Source organism: Vombatus ursinus, unplaced genomic scaffold (genome assembly GCF_900497805.2).
Source record: "Vombatus ursinus unplaced genomic scaffold, bare-nosed wombat genome assembly UNPS02015255.1, whole genome shotgun sequence".
Classification (NCBI taxonomy): Eukaryota; Metazoa; Chordata; class Mammalia; order Diprotodontia; family Vombatidae; genus Vombatus; species Vombatus ursinus.
In genome coordinates, this window is record NW_020955033.1 from 22,675,713 (window position 1) to 22,697,292 (window position 21,580).

General features: G+C 36.2%; 1 protein-coding gene across 4 annotated transcripts in view; it reads left to right on the top strand.

Moving 5' to 3' along the window:
* Positions 1 to 21,580, top strand: part of LOC114031829 (oxysterol-binding protein-related protein 1) — a 305,142-nt gene that overhangs the window by 181,571 nt on the left and 101,991 nt on the right. For all 4 annotated transcript variants that reach the window (XM_027846969.1, XM_027846970.1, XM_027846971.1 and 1 more), the window contains one exon: positions 474 to 636. In XM_027846969.1, the coding sequence (XP_027702770.1) occupies positions 474 to 636 (163 nt within the window). The remainder of the gene's footprint in view (positions 1 to 473; positions 637 to 21,580) is intronic.

The window sequence follows — 21,580 nt, forward strand, 5'->3', positions numbered from 1 at the left end:
GCTATAAGGAATTATTTTAATTTTTTAAAAAAGTTGAACCCGTTTTAATGAAATGTATCTTATTCCATATTCATATATGGTAGTAGTTCTCATCAATATAGTCAAAATGTGGGGGGTGGGACTGTATTATTCCATTATTTAGTTATTTAAAAAAGGGGTATTCCCTGTGCTTTATTCAACTTTCAGAACCAATAAATTACTAGATTTTAATGATAGAATGCTGATTGCTTGCAATTGCATTTTAGTTTTTCTAGTTCTTGATCTGTTTTTATTAGACAGAACTGTTGTGAGAAAGGTTGTCATAGGAGGAACCAAATTACTGGAATAATTTTGTTCGTTTTGTCCATGAATATATAGCATGATTATTTCATTTCTTTTATTATAATTGAACTGGACCAAAGACCAATTAGGAATAGCTATCTAGGTAGATTGGCATCAAGTTAATTTTTATTTATATGCCTGTTTACTTCTAGGTGAGGAATTTTAAATTAGAACAGGAGCAAGAGAAAAACAAAATCTTATCAGAAGCATTAGAGACTCTGGCAACAGAACATCATGAATTAGAGCAGTCTCTGGTTAAAGGATCACCACCTCTCAGCATCCTTAGTGAGGAAGAGTTTTATGATGCTCTTTCAGGTAAGTACAGAATCTTTCATACTTTATGATTCATATATGATTTTTTTTCTTAAGAAAACTACCACTGTTTTATCACCTAACTACTCTCAAAGGTAGATATCAATATTGGTCTCATCTTATGGTAATGAAAAAGGTAAAAACTCATTGATTATCACTCCTAAACTCACTCATTTTCCTTTTGACTTGTCATGTTGTTCTGAAAGACTTTAGATTATCTCTGCATCCTGTCTTCAGGATCAGTATATGTTGCTTGGATAGAGAGCATATTTTCTTTTAGTATTATTGTATTTTACTCCCCTTCTTCTAGATTATCCTTCATTTAAGTGTGTACACACACACACACACACACACACACACACACACGCTTTCTTTGGGCTAGGCGATGGGATTAAGTGACTTGCCCAGGGTAACACAACTAGTAAGTGTCAAGTGTCTGAGGCTGGATTTGAACTCAGGTCCTCCTGACTCTATCCAATATATCGCCTATCTGCCCCTATACACATATTTTAAATTAATTTTTCTCTTTTATGTCTAGGGTGAGACTTGCCATCACAGATTCCATTTTTTCCCCTGCCCATTATTTTTGCTGTGCAAGTCATAAATTCTGCTTTCATAATTCTCATTTCTCTTCTAAAACACTCTGAAACAGTGTATTGTGCTTACATATTCTCAAATTCCACATGATCCTTTGTCTTATCAAATGCTGGATCATTTCCCTTTGTTTTATAGTATTTATGGATAGATGACTAAGCTTGTTTATTAGATCTAGAGGTTATATTTCTTTCTGCTGTTAATGTTTTGCCTATTGATTTTTCTGATTATGTTCAAGGTCTTTCAGTTTTCTTCTTCATGAGATCTTTTGTAATTTCAGTCTTTTCCCCCACTGTTTTCCTCTATCACTCACCTTCTGACTCCTTGTCCTCTAATGGTAATTTCCGTGGAGGCTGGATCTCAGAGCTCCTCAGCCTCTTCACACTGGGAGATTCATGGTTCAACAGCCTGGGTCTCTGCCCTAACTTAGGTTTGGGGGAATAGAACTGGGCCCAGCTGGATGCTGGGCTCTTTCTGTTAGGCTTAGAGGATGCCCCTCCCTCCCCTTCCTTAGTTCCTTGGCTTAGCAGTTCAGAGTACTACCACTTTGGTGCTATTGTGCCAGGGGATCAATTCCTCTTGTTTAGAATTTGGGTTTTCAAAACTCTAGAGGATGGGGTGCAGGGAAGGGGGTGAGAGTGTGAGATTGAACTTTATTCCAAGCCCCAGAAACGTGTTTGGCCTTGTTCACTGTATTCTTCTGCCTTCCTATAGAAATCTTTTGTGGCACAGAATGCTGCTGAGTTGCTGTCCACCAAGGCCCCAGCAAACTTCCACAGCTTGGAGCCTGGATCTTTCATGGCACTGGAAAGAGGGAGGGGGCTTCTGGAGTCTGGGGCTGGGTTATTTGCAAGTATGTTAGTCTGGTCCGTGAGTCAGCTAGTGCTGCTTTGCTGCTATGGTGCTGCTGTATGGTGGGCAGTGGGGGGAGGGGTTGCTGAGGGAGCTCAAGAGAGATAGCAGTTCAGTTTTTTTTTAAACCTTCTTTTGGATTCCAGTTGTCTTAGACTATGGACATAAATGAAGTTGCTTTATCTTTGGCATATAATCTCTGTTTTTGAGAGACTTGAGAAGTCATAAGGATCAGAGAAGATGTCCAATCCTTCATTTTGTTGGTCACTTGACAAAGAAGTCTCTCACCCATTTTTCTTCGTCATTTTGTTCATTTAAGTACATGGCATAATAGTGGTAACCAAGAATTGAAATATGTAGACTAAAATATACTATATTCTTTTATCAGAGCTATTAAAACTGCACAAAGCATGTTAACAATAAGTCATACATACTTTGAGGAATTTATATTCAAACCTGATTGTTCAGAGACCTAAAGGAGCTTCTTTTCCTGAGGGGCTATTGAAAGGGAGAATTTTTTTAAACTTGAGGTGGAATAGAAGCAGCTTGTTAATCATGTTTAGAATCAGTCACGATCCATTGTTACCAGGCAATTTCACAAAGGGTTTGAACCTCCTAATGAGGAATTTTGGTACTTAGGAAGTAGGATCAGCATAGGCTTTGACTGAACTCCTAGGAGGTAAGTACAGGAGAGCAAAAATGAAATTTTCATTCATAAAAGAAATTAATTTTTTACCGAAATGAATGGAAGTAAAAAGGAGAATAAAGTGACAGGAGAAAAATAATATCAATGAGGTTAAAGTGAAGAAGTTTGAGATCAATAAATTTATTATATAGAAGAAATGGGAAGCACTGGAATTTTTTGTAGTAGATGTATTATAGAATAAAAGAAAGGCTGTTAGAGATTGATTCTGATTGATAGTGGTGTTTTGGCATGAATCACAGAGTTAACAGAATCTTGGAGTGGGAAGGGACTTCAGACTTCTATATTGTGTAGGAATCCCTTGTGATATAATTCATATTTAGATGGTAATTTAAGGTTAATAAAGCACTTTCCTTATTTATGGAGTCATTAAGACATAATGACTCCATAAGACATGCTTAGAAACTGAATTTATTACAAGAGAAATGAACATGCATGTGAAACACCCTGTACCAAATACTGAAGAGTCCACAATAGGCTGAAACTTGAATATTTATGGATTACAAAAAGAGGAAGTATTATGAAAGGAGTAAAGGGCAATCCCCTCCTAAATGGGAGTGGCTTGGGGAGAGGAAAGGAACAGTAGAAGAGGGAAAAAGGACTAGTCTTCCCTCCTGAACAGGAGGAGAAAGCAGAGAAAGGGAAGAGGAGAATAAGTAAGTAAAGATAGCAAAAGCAGCTTTATTTTCCCTTAGGAACTGCTAGATTATGAAGATATGATAATCTGCTTATTTGCAAGGGTCCCAGCTGCACAAACACTATATTAGTTTGGTGCAGACTGACTGACCTCTGTCTTACAGCTGGTTTCACTCTCTAGGAGAAACTGAGAGTCCAGTTGGGGGTAGAAATAGTAAGTGATGTCAGCTTGGTGAGGAGGGGAGAGTTTCATCGACTTGTTCAGGGCCTCCTGTACACCTTGGGTCCAGTGTTTCTGGAAAATATGGCACCTCAAGAAAACAAGTTCAGGGGGCCCCTTCACACTGTTAAAGTTTCCCGTGGGTCAGATGGCATGATAGAAAACTGAGGTGCACTGAGATGAAATGACCTCCCTATGGTCATGTTGAAGTCAGTCAGTATTTGAACTCAGGGCCCCTGTCTACAGAAAAAATGCAAAGGTCCTTTCTACTTTATTATACTGAGTTCAAATCTGGCTTTAGACATCACTAGCTGTGTGACCCTGGGCAAGTCACTTAACCTCTATTTGCCTAATTCACTGAAGAAGGAAATGGTAAACCACTCCAGTATCTTTGTCAAGAAAACCCCATACAGAGTCGCAAAGAGTCAGGGCGCTATTGATCCACTGAACAATCACAGTACCTATCAGTCTCTTTTTTGTATGCCAAACTCTCTCAGATCTGCCAACCAATTTTTGTGTGGCATGGTTTTGAGGCCTTTTTCCATCCAGAGCTAGGTAAGTTCTAGCTTATCAGTATCTTTTTAAAAATATGTTGGCTACAACTCAGGAATGAATTTTAGATGTGGTCCAACCAGGAACACAACACAGTAGGACTGTCAATACTCCTTAATTCTGAACGTCATGAATTTTTTTTTTTCGCATTAGTCATATTGTAAGGAAGAATTAGAACCAGTAGGAGAAACTACAAGAAAGAGGCAACAAAACAAAGCAGAGGGAAAAAAAAAAAGCAAATAGTAGGCTTTGATCTGCATTCAAACTCCATAGTTCTTACTTTGGATGTGGATAACATTTTCCGTCATGAGACTTTTGGAGATGTCTTAGATCCTTGCTTTACTGAGAAGGACTAAATCTATCAAAGTTAGTCATCACACAATGTGGCTGTTACTGCGTACAACGTTCTCCTGGTTCTGCTCACTTCACTCAGCATCAGTCCATACAGGTCTTCCCAGGTTTTTCTGAAGTTCGCCTGCTCATCATTTCTTATGAAACAGTAGTATTCCATCACATTCGTATAGCACAACTTGTTCAGCCGTTCCACAATTGATGGGCATCCCCTCAATTTCCAATTCTTTACCACCACAGAAGGAGCTGCTGTAAATATTTTTGTACATGTGGGTCCTTTTCCCATTTTTGTGATTTCTTTGGGATATAGCCCTAGAAGTGGTATTGCTGGGTCAAAGGGTACACACATTTTATAACCCTTTGGGCATACTGAACATTATATTTCTTTTTTAAAATTAGCTTCTGTTTTCTTCAGTCACCAAAATTCTGCCTTGTCTCCCTCCCACATCTTCCCCTCAGTTGAGAATGGGAGAAAAACAAAACTGTACAAGCATGTATAGTCAAGCAAAACAAGTTTCTGCATGGGCCATATCCGAAATACACACACACACATACATATAAATATATATATTTATGTCTCTCTATATGTATGTATGTATATATGTATGTCTCATTCTGTTGTCTGAGTCTTTAACTTCTCTATCAGGAAGTAACACATTTCTTCATTAATCCTCTAGAATCCTCTAGCATTTCTAAGTCTTTCAAGTTGTTTGCCTTTATTGTGTTGTCATCGTATAAACTGTTCTGGTTCTATTCACTTCAGTCTGTATCAGTTCGTACATGTCTTTCCACATTTATTTGAAACTACCGCTTTCCTCATTTCTTATAGCACAATAGTATTTTATGACATTTACATACCATAATTTGTTCAGCCATTCTCCAGTTGATAGATCCCATTTCAGATTTCCATTGTTTGCTATCTCAAAAAGAGCTATCATCTCTGGAGGATTAGACCCAGTTTTCCTTATCAGGTTATTCTTGGTGTATATCCTTAGACTTCTGGAATATGATATTCCATGCTCTCTGTACTTTTATTGTGATGACTACTAAACCATCTGTGATCCTGACTGTGTGTCCCTGGTACTTGAATTCCTTCTTTCTGGCTGCTTAGGATATTTTTTCTTTGACCTGAATGTTTCACATTTTGACAATGATATTCCTAGGAGTTTTGCTTTTGGGGTTTCTTTCAGAGGTAACTAGTGGATTCTTTCAATTTGTACTTTGCCCTCTAGTCTAAGAAATCTGAGCAGTTTTCTTTTTTTTTTTAATTGAATTTTAAGTTCCAAATTCTCTCCCTCCCACCTTTCCTTACCCACCCATTAAGAAAGCAAGAAAAGGAAAAACCATTACAAATATATAGTCATGCAGAACAAATTGCTGCAACAACCATGTTCATACATACATTATTTTATATGTATCTATATCTGTCTATAATATGTGTGTACACACACACGCGCGCGCACACACACACACACACACACACATGCTTCAGTCTGCACTCTGAGTCCATCACCTATTTGTCTGAAGGTGGATAGCTTGCTTCATCATTAGTTCTCTGAATTGTGATTGCTTCCATTATGTTGATCAGAGTTCCTAAGTCTTTCAGAGTTGTTTGTTTTCATAATATTATTATTATATGAATTGTTCCCCTGCTTCTGCTTACTTCATTTCCATTAGTTCCTATAAGTCTTCCTAAGTTTTTTTGGAAAACGTCTTTTTCATTGTTTCTTATAGCACAGTAATATTCCATTCTGTACTTAAACTATAACTTGTTCAGCAATTCCCCAATTAGTATCTATCTCCTTAGTTTCCAATTCTTTGCCACAACAAAATGAGATTCTGTAAATATTTTTGTACGTGTGGTCTTTTTTCTCTTTCTTTGTTTTCCTTTGGGTATAGACTTAGTATTTCTGGATCAAAGGCTATACTTTTTGGGCTCTTGGGATGTAGTTCCAAGTTGCTTTGAGAATTCCCAGAATGGTTCACAACTCCACCAGTCCAGCTCCACCAGTAGTGCTTTAAAATATGTGTTTTCCCATAGTTTCTCCAGCATTTGTCATTTTTAAAATATGTTTTGCCAATCTGATGGTTGTAAAGTAGTGCCACAGAGTTGATTTAGTTTGCATTTCTCTAATTATTAGTGACTTGGAGCATTTTTTCTTAGGGTTATTGATAGCATGGATTTCTTCCTTTGAAAGTTGTCTATTTATATCCCTTGATCATTTATCAGATTGGGCAGTGGCTCTTGTTCTTAAAAATTTAAATCAGTTTTCCATATATCTTAGAATTGAGAACTTTATCAGAGAAACTTGCTGCAAAGATTTTTCCCCAATTTCCTCCTTTTTGTTAGGATTGTATTTCTCCAAAACCTTTTTAATTTTATGTAATCAAAATTGTCCACTTTATCCCCAGTGAACCTCTTTATTTCTTATTTGGTTCTGAACTCTTCCCTTATCCATAAATCTAACTGGTAATTTCTTCTATCCTGCTCTGATTTGTTTATGTCAATCTTTATGTCTGTCTAAATTATGTACCAATTTGGAGATAGTCTTGTTATATGGTAGGAGATGTTTTGTTTTGTTTTGTTTTGTTTATACCTAGTTTTTGCCAGACTGCTTCCCAGTTTTCCTAGAAGTTTTTGTCGAATAGTAAATTCTTGCTAGAGTAACTTGGATCTTTGAATTTATGAAACACTGTGTGAGGTTACTCTGTTCATTTGTTTCTGTATATTATGTACCAGATCTGTTCTACTGATCAACCTCTCTATTTCTTACCCAGTACCAAATTGTGATGATTATCTTTGTAGTATAGTTTGAGATCAGTTACATCTAGGCCAACTTCCTTCCCATTTTTTTTTCTTCATTGATTCCCTTGATATTCTTGACCATGATCCTCCAGGTGAATTTTGTTGTTTTTTTTTTCTCCTTTTCCTAGCTCTATAAAGTAATCCTTTAGTAGTTTGATTGGTAGAGAAGTAATAACACTTCACTTCACAAAGTTTTTGTGAAGATCAAATAAGATATTTGTTAAAAATGCCTTACTACAGTTTCTGTCATGTAGTAGGTGCTATGTAAATGCTTATTCTCTCCCTCTCCTTCTTGTTGTATTGACTTGTGACGCACCTCATTTTGTGAGCCAATTATCCCCAGTCTTCCTCTTCTTTCCCTCTTCTCCCAAGGTATTCCTTTTCCCTACCCTTTCCATTCTCCTTTTAAGATTATCAAAACATATCAGATTTATTCTCAAACTCTCTGTGAGTCCTGATAATTTTAATGTTCATAGGGGACACAAGTATCATCTTCCCTGTATGAAAATATAACTAATTATTCTAATTTAATCCCTTATGTATAGTATCCCTTATTGTATGCTCATTTTTACCATTTTATACTTCTCTTGACTCCTGTGTTTGAATTTCAAAAATCCTACATAGCTCTGGTTTCTTCATCAGGAATGTTTGGAATTCTTCTATTTTGTTAAAAGTTTGTTTTCCCCCGGAAGATTATTCTCAGTTTTGCTGCCTAGATTATTCTTGGTTGTAAGCCTATTCTAAGCTCTCCATAGCATTGTCTATTACATTTTGTGTGATTCTGATTATGGCTCCTTTGTACTTGACGTAAAAGAAAATTTTGGCTTCTTGAAATATTTTTTTTATTTTACCTGGGAGCTCTGGATTTTGGCTATAACATTCCTAGCAGTTTTTATTTTGAAGTTTCTTTCAGAAGGTGGCCAACGTATTTCTATTTCTACTTTTCTCTCTGAGTAGCAGAACCATCAGATGTTACCAGTTATTTCACCCTGAACAAATTAATGAATCCCCTGAGATCTCTTCCTGCCCTGGTACTTTCTGCTCTAGGGTCTGTTATTGGCTGTCTTTCAGTTGCTGAATGCTTTACTCAGCCGACTCCTTCCCAGACCCCATCTCTAGTATCTGTATATTTCTCTGGATGCCTCACCAAACCACTCTGGGCTGGAAAAAAGTGACCCATTGTGACTTTATCTTGGATTTCCTGATCAAAATTCAGTCCATCTGGGCAGTTTTCTTTTAAGAGTTCTTCAAATACATCTTCTCTCTTTCTCTCTCTCATCATGGCTTTTAAGTAGTCTAATTATTCTTAAATCTTTTCTTCTTGATCTGTTTTCCAGATCAGTTGTTTTTTTCTGAGATATCTTGTATCTTTTATTTTTTTCAGTCTTTTGATGTTGTTTTAATTTTTTTGTCTTTTTTCGATATCATCAGTTTCAGTATGTTTTATTCAAATTTTCAGAGAGTTTGTTGATTGGGCATGTTTTGTAATTTTTGTCCTAAATTATTAATCCTTTTTAAGTTTTTGTTGAAAGCTCTCATTTCTTTTTTAGTTTTTTTCCTCTGCCACTCTCATTTATTTAGAAAAAAAAGTTTAAACTTTTTTTTTGTTAACTCTTGCTTTATCTCTTCTAGGAATTCTTGTTAAATGTGTGGCTAACCTACACTTTTCTTTGAGTCTTTGATTCTAGATGTTTTGGAATCATTCTCTTCTGGGATTGTGTTTTGAGCATCCCTTTAGCCATAATAGCTTTTCATGGTAGGACTCTTTTTTTGTTTGAATATTTTTCCATTCTGCTTTCTTATTTCTGACTTAGGGTTACGCCCTCTGTACTTCTAGAGGGAAGATCTGGCCTAGTCTTGTTACTGCTTTCTTAGGGTAGTGAGTATTATGTTACTGTAAGTTTAAGAATAGCTCATTCTGGGAACCTACAAGCTTTCTGTGTCCCCAATATTATTTGATTCGTTATTCAGGCCAGTAGCTGATTGCTGTCTCTTTGTTCTGAGCTCTGTAAGTTCTTAATATCAATTTGGGTCTAATAAACAGTATATTGCTCTTGTACTCAGCTATCATCATTTAGCCTAACAAGCTCTGTTCATTTAGAATGTTGAAACTGCAGGCTTCCCTTGGGCCTGGGATTCTTGCATTGGTTGTTATTTTTCGAGCATCAGACTGGACTAGAAATTGGAGCTGAGACCCTGCTTCGCTCTTGGGTTTTTGAGCCACACCACTGCTGCTTGCTTCTAAACTTACTTCTGTCTTTGTACACTGCCTTAGGCCTGTTATAGCTCTTTATGTTAGCTCTGGGAACAGGTCCCCTCCTCTGTCCATTCTGAATTTGTTACCTGTATCTGGGAAATGCATGACAGAGGTGCCATCTGGCTTGTGTTTTCACACTCTGCATGAGCTTGTTGTGCCCTGGTATGACTCTGCAATCTTTTCTTGCCCTAGTGCATGGCTTGTACCTGCACTGAAATGCTTTGCATGGGGTGCTCCTGGCCAAATCTGTCCTTAGTGTCTATGGATCTCTCTGTCTGTTCCTATGCCAACCTAGGCTAGAAAAATTACTTACTGTGACTTTTCTTGGATTTCCCAGTCAGATTCAATCTGGTACATTTTCGAGGTCTGTTTGGAAGAGTCTAGGCAGGAAACTTGCTGTACTTCTTCCTCCTGCTCTGCCATCTTGTTCCCCATGTGCTTGCCTCTTTGTATTTCTGTTATACAATTTAGAATTGCATTGACTTCTTTTGACAATCTCTTTAGACTGCTGATTCATGTTGAGCTTGAGGTATATCAAAATCACCAGTTCTGTAAAGGGAGATATTTTTTTTCATTATCATTAAGATCAAATTGATCCATTCTGTAGTATAGACTTTTCTTCCTTTATATGAGTGAACCATTCCACAGACTTCTTTGTAAAGTGATTTTTACATAATGCAAATTTGCCTCTACCTACCTCCTTCACTTAGCCTATATAACAAAGGCATGCATAAAATAATTTATGCAAGTCATGAAGTGTACTAAAAATGCAGACATATAAAATACTGTACTGTGATAAAAAACAGAATTATGAAAAGTAAAGCTAATGATAAAGTATACAGAGTACTGTACAGTAAAGTTAACATAAGTGTGTAATATGCCACCCACTGACTGGCTGTATAACTTTTTTTAATAAAGCTATAGTGGGTGAAAAATGAAATGACTGAGGAAATAAAAGTCCAAAGTTCAGAGAACATGTATTTATTAAGCGGTGCATGCTAACTGCCTAACAAATTGGGACCAGACTTCCTCAGCTTGGGACTGGATCCCGAATACAGGGGGAGGCAGATTTTTATACATTAAAAATAATCAAATAAGACCAATTAGTTAAAAGAAAACTATTAATCAGGAAGCAAAATTAAGTAATCAGATTTCTAATTAGAGGAAAGATTAGGGACTTTCCAAGTTGGGAGCGGGGAGAGAACAGGTGCAATTCCCAGGAATCAGAGAAAGAGATGTCCCACTCCCCTCAAATATCTATATTCAGTCAGAGGAACATGGAAACAATAACTGGTTAACCATTTTGTGGGACAGTTTTCAGATAAAACATAGGGGTTGCTTGAGGTGTATAACTTTAAGAAAACTCCTTGCATCAATCTTCAGATCTATCAGGTTTCTGGTTAGCATGACTTCGTTCTTTAGTAAAGGGTCTCTAAGCAATAGGTAGAGGTGGTCCAGGTTTCCAGTCGTGCTAGGTTCGAATAGTGTGACAATGTCCTTTCCCAGTTTCCATAATTGAATAAAGTTTTGTCATAAGATAGAAATTGGGCTAGACCCATAATTAAATAGGAAGGGAACTGAACTAGCTCTGGAATTGAGTCACGAGATGAATGTGATCCACTCAGTTCCCACAGTGGACTGCTTACTTGTTGTTCTAATTACCTCAATTCCCATCAATGCTGTTGAGAACATGTTGGGACAGTGGCTTCCTTTTTTTTCCCCCTTATGTAGCTGATGATAGCAAGCAATATTGTTCTTAACTAGTGTTTGAACTTTTAAAAATCTTGAAGAATTTGGATCCATTTTTTCAATACAAGAAAAAAAATTTACTCAGATGATGAAATGTTTCTGCCGACTGTTTCATTGTGAACCTTTTTTGTTTGACCTCCGGTTTCGCAGCTTCCCTTCTTCTGCAGTCTTTGCAGCTAACAGCTCAATCAGATCCTCATTCAAAATTCTCATTCTGATTACATTCTGAAATCTTTACATAAAGTTATGTTTGAGTAATGCAAATTTATATAAAGTGTATTCTTAAAAATAAAGTATCTAGTAAATGTGACATTTTGTACTTATTCAATGATTCTTAGAAATATGGCACTGATATTGCTACTGAATTTATCAGTTGGTTATGAATGTGCATATCACTGGAGTAGGGGGAAGGGTTTAACCTTAATACATAGGGAAGCTAAATTTCTTTCTGTAGAGTTATAAAGGGAAAATGCAAAAGTATGACAAGAAAAATGAATAATAAGATATTTCTGAAAAATGATTTTATGTTTGTAATTCATCCTCCCCAAAATTTCAAAATCCAGAAGCTTCATGTCCTCTTTGTATATAAGCATACACATACAAGCTACAGAAAAATTAGTGACTTTTGAATGTTGAAATTCTTAATGCATGATTTTTATTACTATCTGCTCACTCTTAATGGGTTTTTTGTTGTTTTTAGCAACATGTTAATGATTTTTTGCTTCCTAGTGTTTCCTCTTAGTGCTATTTTAGTTTAAGTGTTCGTGAATAATTTACCATAAAATCTAATAGTACAGCCTAGGAAAACCAGTAAAAGTTCTCAAATATTCTTAGGTCATGTACTTGAAGGAAGTTTCAAATAGATGGGACAGGTGGGAAGGGACCATGTTGTGAAGAGCTTTAAACTGTCAAACAGGAGCTTATATTTTATTCTAGAGGTATAAGGGGATACCAGAGTTTGAATAAGGGGTGACATTAATGAATGTATTGAATATTAAGAAGACCTGGACTTTAGGAAAATTACTTTGACAATTGTGTGGAGGAGAGATTGGAGAAGAAGAATATTGAGGTAGGGTGACTAACCAGAAAGCTATCGCAATAATTCAGGTAAAAGATTATGAGGACCTGAATTAGGGTAAATAGAGAAAGTGGGACATATCTAAGAGATGCCTTGGAGGTAGAGATGACAAGACTTCTATGTTGTGTTCTTTAAATGTAACACTGAGAATTAAAGATAAGTATTCAAGGTCAAAGTACTGCAGGACTGTCATCTCTGTAATTCTGGACAGCATGGCTTTATTAACACACACCTAAAATTGGGTTAGCTTTTTGTCTGGCATATCTCACTATTGACTCATTGTGTTTTCAGTCTCTGAAACCCTCATATCTTTCTTATGGATGTTTTTTTATTTAGATATATCTCTATCAGGTTTAGAAATTGAAGAGGGGAACAATTAATTTTTTAAAATTATTTTTATTCTGAACTTAAAACACTAAACAAAATGGGCATTCCATGTAGCAGAATAGAGAAGGAAGATTTCATGAACTGCAGCTTTCCATTATGTATAATTTGCCTTTATTTATAAATACACACATTCAGCCTGAAGCTTTCAAAGCTGCCCTAATTTGTCTGTGCTTCTTTCTGACTTTCCTTTTCTTTTCATTAAAAAAAATGTCTTAATGGTCCTCCTTCCTTTCCCCTTTCCCTTCCTTCTTTATCCCTATTAATATTCACCTTCCCCACTCCATCTTACCACCCATTAGGCAAGAAAAAGTCAAACAGAGGGGCAGCTAGGTGGCACAGTGGATAGAACGCTGGCCCTGAAGTCAGGAGGACCTGAGTTCAATCCGGCCTCAGACTCATAACACTTACTAGCTGTGTGACCTGGGGCAAGTCACTTAACCCCATTGCCTGAGCAAAAAAAAAAAAAAAGAAAAAGTCAAACAAAGCCTTTGCATACACTTGAAAAACAAATTCCCACATTGACACCGTCCAAAAATATATGTCTTATTCTTCTTCTTGGGGGTATCAGTTCTCTGTCAAGAAGTGAGTAGCAAGCTTTGTCAGTCCTCTGGATACATAGTTGATCATTGCATTGATCAGAGTTATCAGATCTTTGAAATATGTGCTTCTTTGTTATGTTGCTAGAAAATAAATTGTTTTCTTGGCTTTATTTATTATTTCATTCTGCATCAGTTCATATAGGTCTTCCTGGGTCTCTTTGAGGCCATCCATTTTGTCGTTTCTTAAAGTAATATTCTATTATATTCACGTACCATAATTTGTTTAGCTCTTCCCCAGTAAATGAATGTCCCCTTCATTTGTAGTTCTTTGCTACTACAAAAGATTGCTATAAATATTTTTGTAAATATAAGTCCATTTTCTCTTGTTTATCTCTTTGAGGGTATATACCTAGTAGTGATTTTTCTGGGTCAAAGCATACGTATACACAATTGACTTTTGTTTGCACAATTCTAAATTGTTTTCCAGAAATGCTAGATCAGTTTCGAAGTTCTGTTGGCAGTACAATGCTTCCCTGCAGCCCCTCCAGAAATTGTCACTTTCCTTTTTTGATGTTTTGGTGGGTATGAGGTAGAACTTAAGAGTTCCTTTAAATTAACATCTTTCTAGTTATTAGTAATTTGGAGTGTTTTTTCATGTTTATTGATAACTTGAATTTCTTGCCTGTTTTGACCTTTTATCAGTAGGGGAATGGCTATTCTTATAAATTTGAACTAGTTCACTGTGTATCTTGAATATGAGATCTTTATTAGAGAAACTCGCTGCCAGGGTGAGTGGGTGATTTTTCATACCTGAGTTTAGAGCTTTCCCTTTATCCCTAGTAAATTTCATCTCAAAATATTCAGTCAGATGTTTTGGCTTTTTGGTATCTCTTTACATAATAACTTTGTCATCTTTTGTAATATCCTCCCTAGCTTTAAATCTGAAAATCATGATAAGTGTGCCACCTTTGTCTTCTGGTCATTGATAAATGTATTGATCAAAACAGGATTAGGGACAGAGCTTTGAACATCTTGTTAGACATCTTCCTCTACATCCAGGGTTTCTTAGTCTGTGATACGTGAATTTTTTTTTTAAACATTATTATTTCAATACAACTCTTCTTTTTTATTCTTATATATTTTATTGTATGTACTTAAAAATCATTATTCTGAGAAGAGATCCATAGGCTTTTCCAGACTGCCAAAAGGCCCTGACGCAAGAAGGTTTAAGAACCCCTACCTACATGACCTTTGATGAATGACTTAACCTCTCTGGGTCTGAATTTCTTTATCTCTAAAATGAGAGTTTTGGATTGGATAACCTCTGCAGTCCATTCTAGTGCCAGATCTGTCATTTTGTGGCACCTCCTCTACTACTATAGAATCTTGCTACTTCGTTGGTATCTTTTTCATGTGTGTATGCTTTATCACTCTATCCCTCATATAGCTCCCAAATTGTACCTTTAGTATGTGGGTCTGATCATGTTACTCCTCTGCTTAGAAGCCTTCAGTAGCTCCCCGTTCCCTATAGTATAATAAATAAATTTTGTAATTGAAGACACTGTACCAGGAGTGGAAAACCTGCAACCTCGAGGTCACATGTGGCCCTGTAGGTCCTCAAGTCTGGTCCTTTGACTGAATCCAAACTTTACAGAATAAATCCTTTTATTAAGGGGGTTCGTTCTGTGATGTTTGAATTCAAAAGGCCACACTTGAGGACCTACAGGGCCACATGTGGCCTTGAGGCTGCAGCTTCTCTGTTCCTGCGTGACTGTACCATCTTAGAGTAAACCCAATTTTCCAACCTTATTTTATATTCTTTTTCATGAATGTAACAGCCAGAATGAATTACCATTTTCCTATCTTGTCCCTCTCTTGACTCTTAGCCTTCACGTAGGCTGTCTGTCATACACTAAAATGCATTTAATTTTCATTTCTAGCTTTGAAACCTCTCTTTTCCTTCAAGGTTCAGATAAGGTACCACCTCTTCTGTGAAGCCCTCCATGATTTCTCCTAGTTGAAAATGATTTGTCCCTTCTCAGATCTTTTATTACAGCATTTCAGTTCTTCCCTTTGCTATATTAAATTATGTCTTTTAACAAACTTATTTGTGAATAGTGTGTTGTTTTTTTTTAACCACATATCAGATTGTATAGTCCTTAAGGGCAGGGATTGTCATTTTTTTTGGGGGGGGTTAGGCAGTTGGGGTTAAGTGACTTGCCCAGGGTCACACAGCTAGTAAGTGTCAAGTGTTTGGTCTGAGGCCAGATTTGAACTCAGGTCCTCCTGACTTCAGGGCCGGTGCTCTGTCCACTGCACCACCTAGCTGCCCCTTGGGGTTGTCATTTTCGACCTATCTTCCCAGGACCTAGAAAAGTGCTTTGTATGTTTTGTTGTTTGTTTGTAGCATGCATTGAATAATGAAATAAAGTGAATTATCTTTTCAAGCCCTTTCTAAATTTCTTGAGGTCATGATTCCTTGCATTATAAGTACCTGATACTTGTTGTTCTGCTTGATTTCCACAGATAGGAAAATGCTATTGAGTATGGTTTATATTCATTGGATTGTACTGTGCTCTCTAGAAGGATACAAGTAAATAAAGGGAACTTGGAGTTTCTGTATTTTTAATGCTTGCCTAATTATTTACTTGCGTTACAGTGAATCTGAGTAGTGTTTCACAGATTTTGCTTCATCCTCTGTTCCTGACGTTATATGTTTTAGGTCTGTTGAATAATGTATTGAACAAATGTTTACCGAGCCCCCATGGTGATGACTCCTTCTCATCAACCACCCTTGTCTTTCAGAGGTCCCTGTCACTATCAAGACATTACCGTTCTTCCAGTCTCTCAAGTTCACATCCTCAACTCTTCACTGCAGGCCATCGCCAAAGCCTGTCATTTCTGCTTCATTGCATCTGTCATGTATATCCTGTGACCTTCACTCACACAGCCGCACTGTGGCTCACGCCCTCATCACTGCCCTGATCTGTCGCAGCCGGTTCCTAATGTATCTCTGAACCTCGAGTTTCTCCTGTTCCATTCATCCTCTCTGCTGACTCAGTGTTCTAGAGAAAGCCACCTTCCTGAACCATGCTTTCCAGTGGCTCTCAATTACTTCTAAGCTCCAATATAAACTTACCCCATTCCTCACACTATACTCCAACTGTTCTTCATCATGACCCGTCTTCTTTCATCTCTCTGTTTTTTACACTGCCTGTCTTCCAGGCTGGAGTGCTCTGGTGTTGAACCTCTATCTCTTAGTTTCTCTGGCTTCCTTCAAGACTCAACTAAAATCCCACCTTCTGTAGGAGGTATTTCCCTGTCCCCTCAACCATTAGTGCTTTCACTTCTTAACTCTAGATGTTTGTATCTCTCAGTGTTTGTTTTTTTATTTTATTTTTTTATTAATTTATTTTGATTTATCAATAATCACTTCCATATGCTTTTGAGTTTAAAATTTCCCCCCCCTTTGTTCCCACCACCCTCCCCAAGACGGCGCATAATCTGATAATAGGCTATACATTTACATTCATATTAAACATATTTTCACATTAGTGATGTTGGAAGTAGAAATTAAAACCAATAAGAGGAACCGTTAGAAAGAGGAAACAAAACTCAACAGAAGAGAAAACAAATTAGCAATTTGGCTTCCATAGTTCTTTCTTTGGGTGTGGATAGCGTTTTCCATCACAAGGCCTCTGGAGATGTCTTAGATCCTTGTATTGCCAGGAAGGGTTAAGTTTATGAATATTAGTCATCACACAGCATGGCTGTTATTGTGTACAACATTCTTTTGGTTCTGCTCACTTCACTCAGCATCAGACCATACAAGTCTTTCCAGGTTTTTCTGAAGTCAGCCTGTTCATCATGTCTTATAGCGTAATAGTATTCCATCACATTCATATACCACAACTTGCTCAGCCATTCCCCAGTGGATGGGCATCCTCTCAATTTCCAATTCTTTGCCACCACAAAAAGAGCTTCTATAAATATTTTTGTACATGTAGGTCCTTTTCCCATTTGTGTGATATCTTTGGGGTATAGCCCTAGAAGTGCTATTGCTGGGTCAAAGGGTATGCACATTTTTATAGCCCTTTGGCCATAGTTCCAAATTGCTCTCCAAAATGGTCGGATCATTTCACAACTCCACCAGCAGTGCATTAGTGTTCCAATTTTCCCACATCTTCTCCAGCATTTATCATTTTCCTATTTTGTCATGTTGGCCATTCTGATAGGTGTGATGTGGTACTTCAGAGTTGTTTTGATTTGCATTTCTCTAATCAATAGTGGTTTAGAGAATTTTTTCATATGACTATAGATGGCTTTAATTTCTTCATCTGAGAACTGTCTGTTCATATCCTTTGACCATTTATCAATTGGGGAATGGCTTGTATTCTTATAAATTTGACTTAATTCTCTATATAATAATTTTAGAAATGAGGCCCTTATCAGAGAGACTGGTTGTAAAAATTCTTTCCCAATTTTCTACCTTCCTTCTAATCTTAGTTGCATTGGCTTTGTATATGCAAAAACTTTTTAATTTAATGTAATCAAAATTATCTGTTTTGCTTTTCATAATGTTCTGTATCTCCTGTTTGGTCATGAATTCTTCTGTTCTCCATAGATCTGACAGGTAAACTGTTCCTTGCTCTCCCAGTTTGCTTATAGTATCAGCCTTTATATCTAAATCATGAAACCATTTTGACTTTATTTTGGTATATGGTGTGAGATTTTGGTCTATGCCTAGTTTCTGCCATAACCTTTTCCAGTTTTCCCAGCAGTTTTTTTCAAAGAGTGGGTTCTTATCCCAGAAGCTGGGGTCTTTGGGTTTATCAAATAATAGATTACTATAGTCATTGACTACTGTGTCTTGCATATTTAATCTATTCCATTGATCCACCACTCTATTTCTTAGCCAGTACGAAGCAGTTTTGATGACTGCTGCTTTATAATACAATTTAAGGTCTGGAATGGCTAGGCCACCTTCCCCTGCATTTCTTTTCATTAGTTCTGTTGATATTCTGGACCTTTTGTTCTTCCAAATGAATCTTGTTATTATTTTTTCTAACTCTATAAAATAGTTTTTTGGTAGTTTGATTGGTATGGCACTGAATACGTAAATTAGCTTAGGTAGAATTGTCATTTTTATTATATTAGCTCGGGCTACCCATGAGCGACTGAAGTTTTTCCAGTTATTTAGATCTGATTTTATTTGTGTGAAAAGTGTTTTGTAATTGTGTTCATAGAGTTCCTGGGTTTGTTTCAGGAGGTAGACTCCTAAATATTTTATAATGTCTACAGTAAGTTTAAATGGAATTTCTCTTTCTGTCTCTTGCTCTTGGGCTTTGTTGGTAATATATAGAAATGCCGATGATTTATGTGGGTTTATTTTATAGCCTGCAACTTTGCTAAAATTGTTTGTTATTTCAAGTAGTTTTTTCCTTGATTCTCTGGGATTCTCTAAGTATGACATCATGTCATCTGCAAAGAGTGATAGCTTTGTTTCTTCTTTGCGTATTCTAATGCCTTCAATGTCTTTTTCTTCTCTTGTTGCTAAAGCTAACGTTTCCAGTACAATATTGAACAACAGTGGTGATAATGGACATCCTTGTTTCACCCCCGATCTTACTGGAAATGCTTCTAGCTTGTCCCCATTACATATTATGCTTGCTGAAGGTTTTAGATACATGCTGTTTATTATTTTAAGGAAGAGTCCATTTATACCTGTGCTCTCTAGTGTTTTTAATAGGAATGGGTGTTGTATTTTGTCAAAAGCCTTTTCTGCTTCTATTGAGATGATCATGTGGTTTCTGTTAGTTTTGGTGTTGATATGATGAATTATGTCGATAGTTTTCCGAACCAGCCCTGCATTCCTGGTATAAATCCTACCCGGTCATAGTGTATTATTCTTGTGATAAGTTGCTGTAATCGGTTTGCTTTGTTTAAAATTTTTGCATCTATATTCATTAGAGAAATTGGTCTATAATTTTCTTTCTCTGTTTTGACTCTTCCTGGTTTAGGTCTCAGCACCATATTTGTATCATAAAAAGAATTTGGTAAGATTCCTTCTTCACCTATTTTACCAAATAGTCTATATAGTATTGGAATTAATTGTTCTTTAAATTGGAATTCGCATGTAAATCCATCTGGCCCTGGAGATTTTTTCCTAGGGAGCTCATCAATTGCTTGTTCAATTTCTTTTTCTGAGATGGGGTTATTTAAGTATTTTACTTCCTCTTCTGTTAATCTGGGCAATTTATATTTTTGTAAATATGTATCCATTTCACTAAGATTGTCAAATCTGTTGGCATATAGTTGGGCAAAGTGATTCCTAATTGTTGTTTTAATTTCCTCTTCCTTGGTGGTAGTTTCACCCTTTTCATTCTTGATACTAGTAATTTGGTTTTCTTCTTTCTTTTTTTTTAATTTATTTTTTATTTTTAATTAGATAAACCTTTGGTTAATCTAATTAAAACTGATTACAACTGTAGGTACCTAGTTATTTACATATTGCCTTCCTCATTAGAGTGAATCATCTTTGATGGTAGGAACTGTTTTTTGCCTTTGTATCTCTCAGTGTTTGACATGGTGTCGAACAAGAGTAATAAATGCTTGTTGACTAGCTACTTGTTAGTACAATCTAGAATTGCTCCTTAGTGTAATGAATTTATCCGTATACTTCATGAAAAACTTTATGGGCCAAGAATTTTAACAGAACAGATTGCAAATCCTGAATTTAGTAGTCCAAAATGGAACATGTGGGAAACTTTCATATGTGTAGCCTGAGTGCTGAAGATCTTTATGTATTTGGTTGGAATCATATATATTTTGTAACTTTTTTTTTAGCCTTTGAAAAGCATGTTAGTTATTTTTAAGTTTTTTTAGTATTTTTTGTTTCATTCATTGCCATAGTTATTTCAAGTATCTTTTCTCCCCCTCCCCCTCCCAAAGAACCATTCCATATATTTTTTAGGGGAAGGGGGAAAGTCAATACAACTGATGGATACATTCATTGCACATGTTTTCAGACTTTTTCAGTATATAACAGCTGTTAACTTCCCATCTCCAGAGAAGGGGGTAGGTTAGAGGTGTCTTCTCATCTCTCTTCATTACAGTTTTGTTTGATCTTTGTAATTTTGTTATACCACTTTTGATTTTTGGGTGTTCATTCTTTTCATTTACATTGTTGTAATTACTGTGTATGTTTTTTTTTCCTTGTCTATGCTTACTTTACTCTGCATCACATTATATAGATCTTTCTATGCTTCTCTGTATTCATCTAGCATGGTCGTTTTAGTTGCTTGGGAATTAGTAACTTCAAAGTTATTTCCTAAGCTCTACTGTTACATGCAACTGGTTTTGACCCTGGCCTTATTTGGAAAGTGTGTCCTTGAAACTTTTGTCTTTACCCTTTTTGTTTTGTTGTCTTTCAGTAATATTGTGTTTCAGTCTTTAGTTACTTCCTCACTAGCTCGTTATTACAGTCTCTCGACAGTCTTTTCTGTGCTTGTCCTTTTCAGTTTACAATATATTTAAAATAATGTACAGTTTTTTCCCCTCTGTAGTCATCCTAAGTAATTACTATTTTATTTTGGGGGTTCAGGCAATTTGAAATCCTGCCATATATTTGTATCTTTCTATATGCTAGAACAAATGTTTGAGATTACCTTGGGGGCACATATTTGAAATGTTTCTAGTGAATGCAGAATACAGAGTTAATTCAGGTATTAGCTTTGTGTGATTTACCTTTGATGGTTTAATATTGCCCATAGTGTTTACTAAATATTTTATTCACTATGATATTTTGTTTACAAAGTTCATTGAAAATACGATCATTTTTAGCATTATTTTCAAATTATATTGAAATTATGTATATATATATATATATTTATTTATTCCTTCACCTCTTACATTCTTTTAATTTGAAGGATTTTTAAAGACTTAAATACTTAAAGGTTTTTCAGCTATAAAGACTGATCGGATTGTATCTAAGAATTCTTTCAATTCTCCAGACTTCCGAAAATCAATCTGGGGGGGGGGATTCTTTTTTTTTTAACCCAGCATATTTTAATTTTTAAATTTCATTTCCTATAAGGGATTGATAGAAACATTGGTCAAAACACTTAGCACTGTGTGTTTTAGTATTCCGTACTAATACAGCTGATAGCCATGTTGTGTAGATGCAATTTGTTTATTGGTTGTTTGAAAGGTGTTTCAGATGGT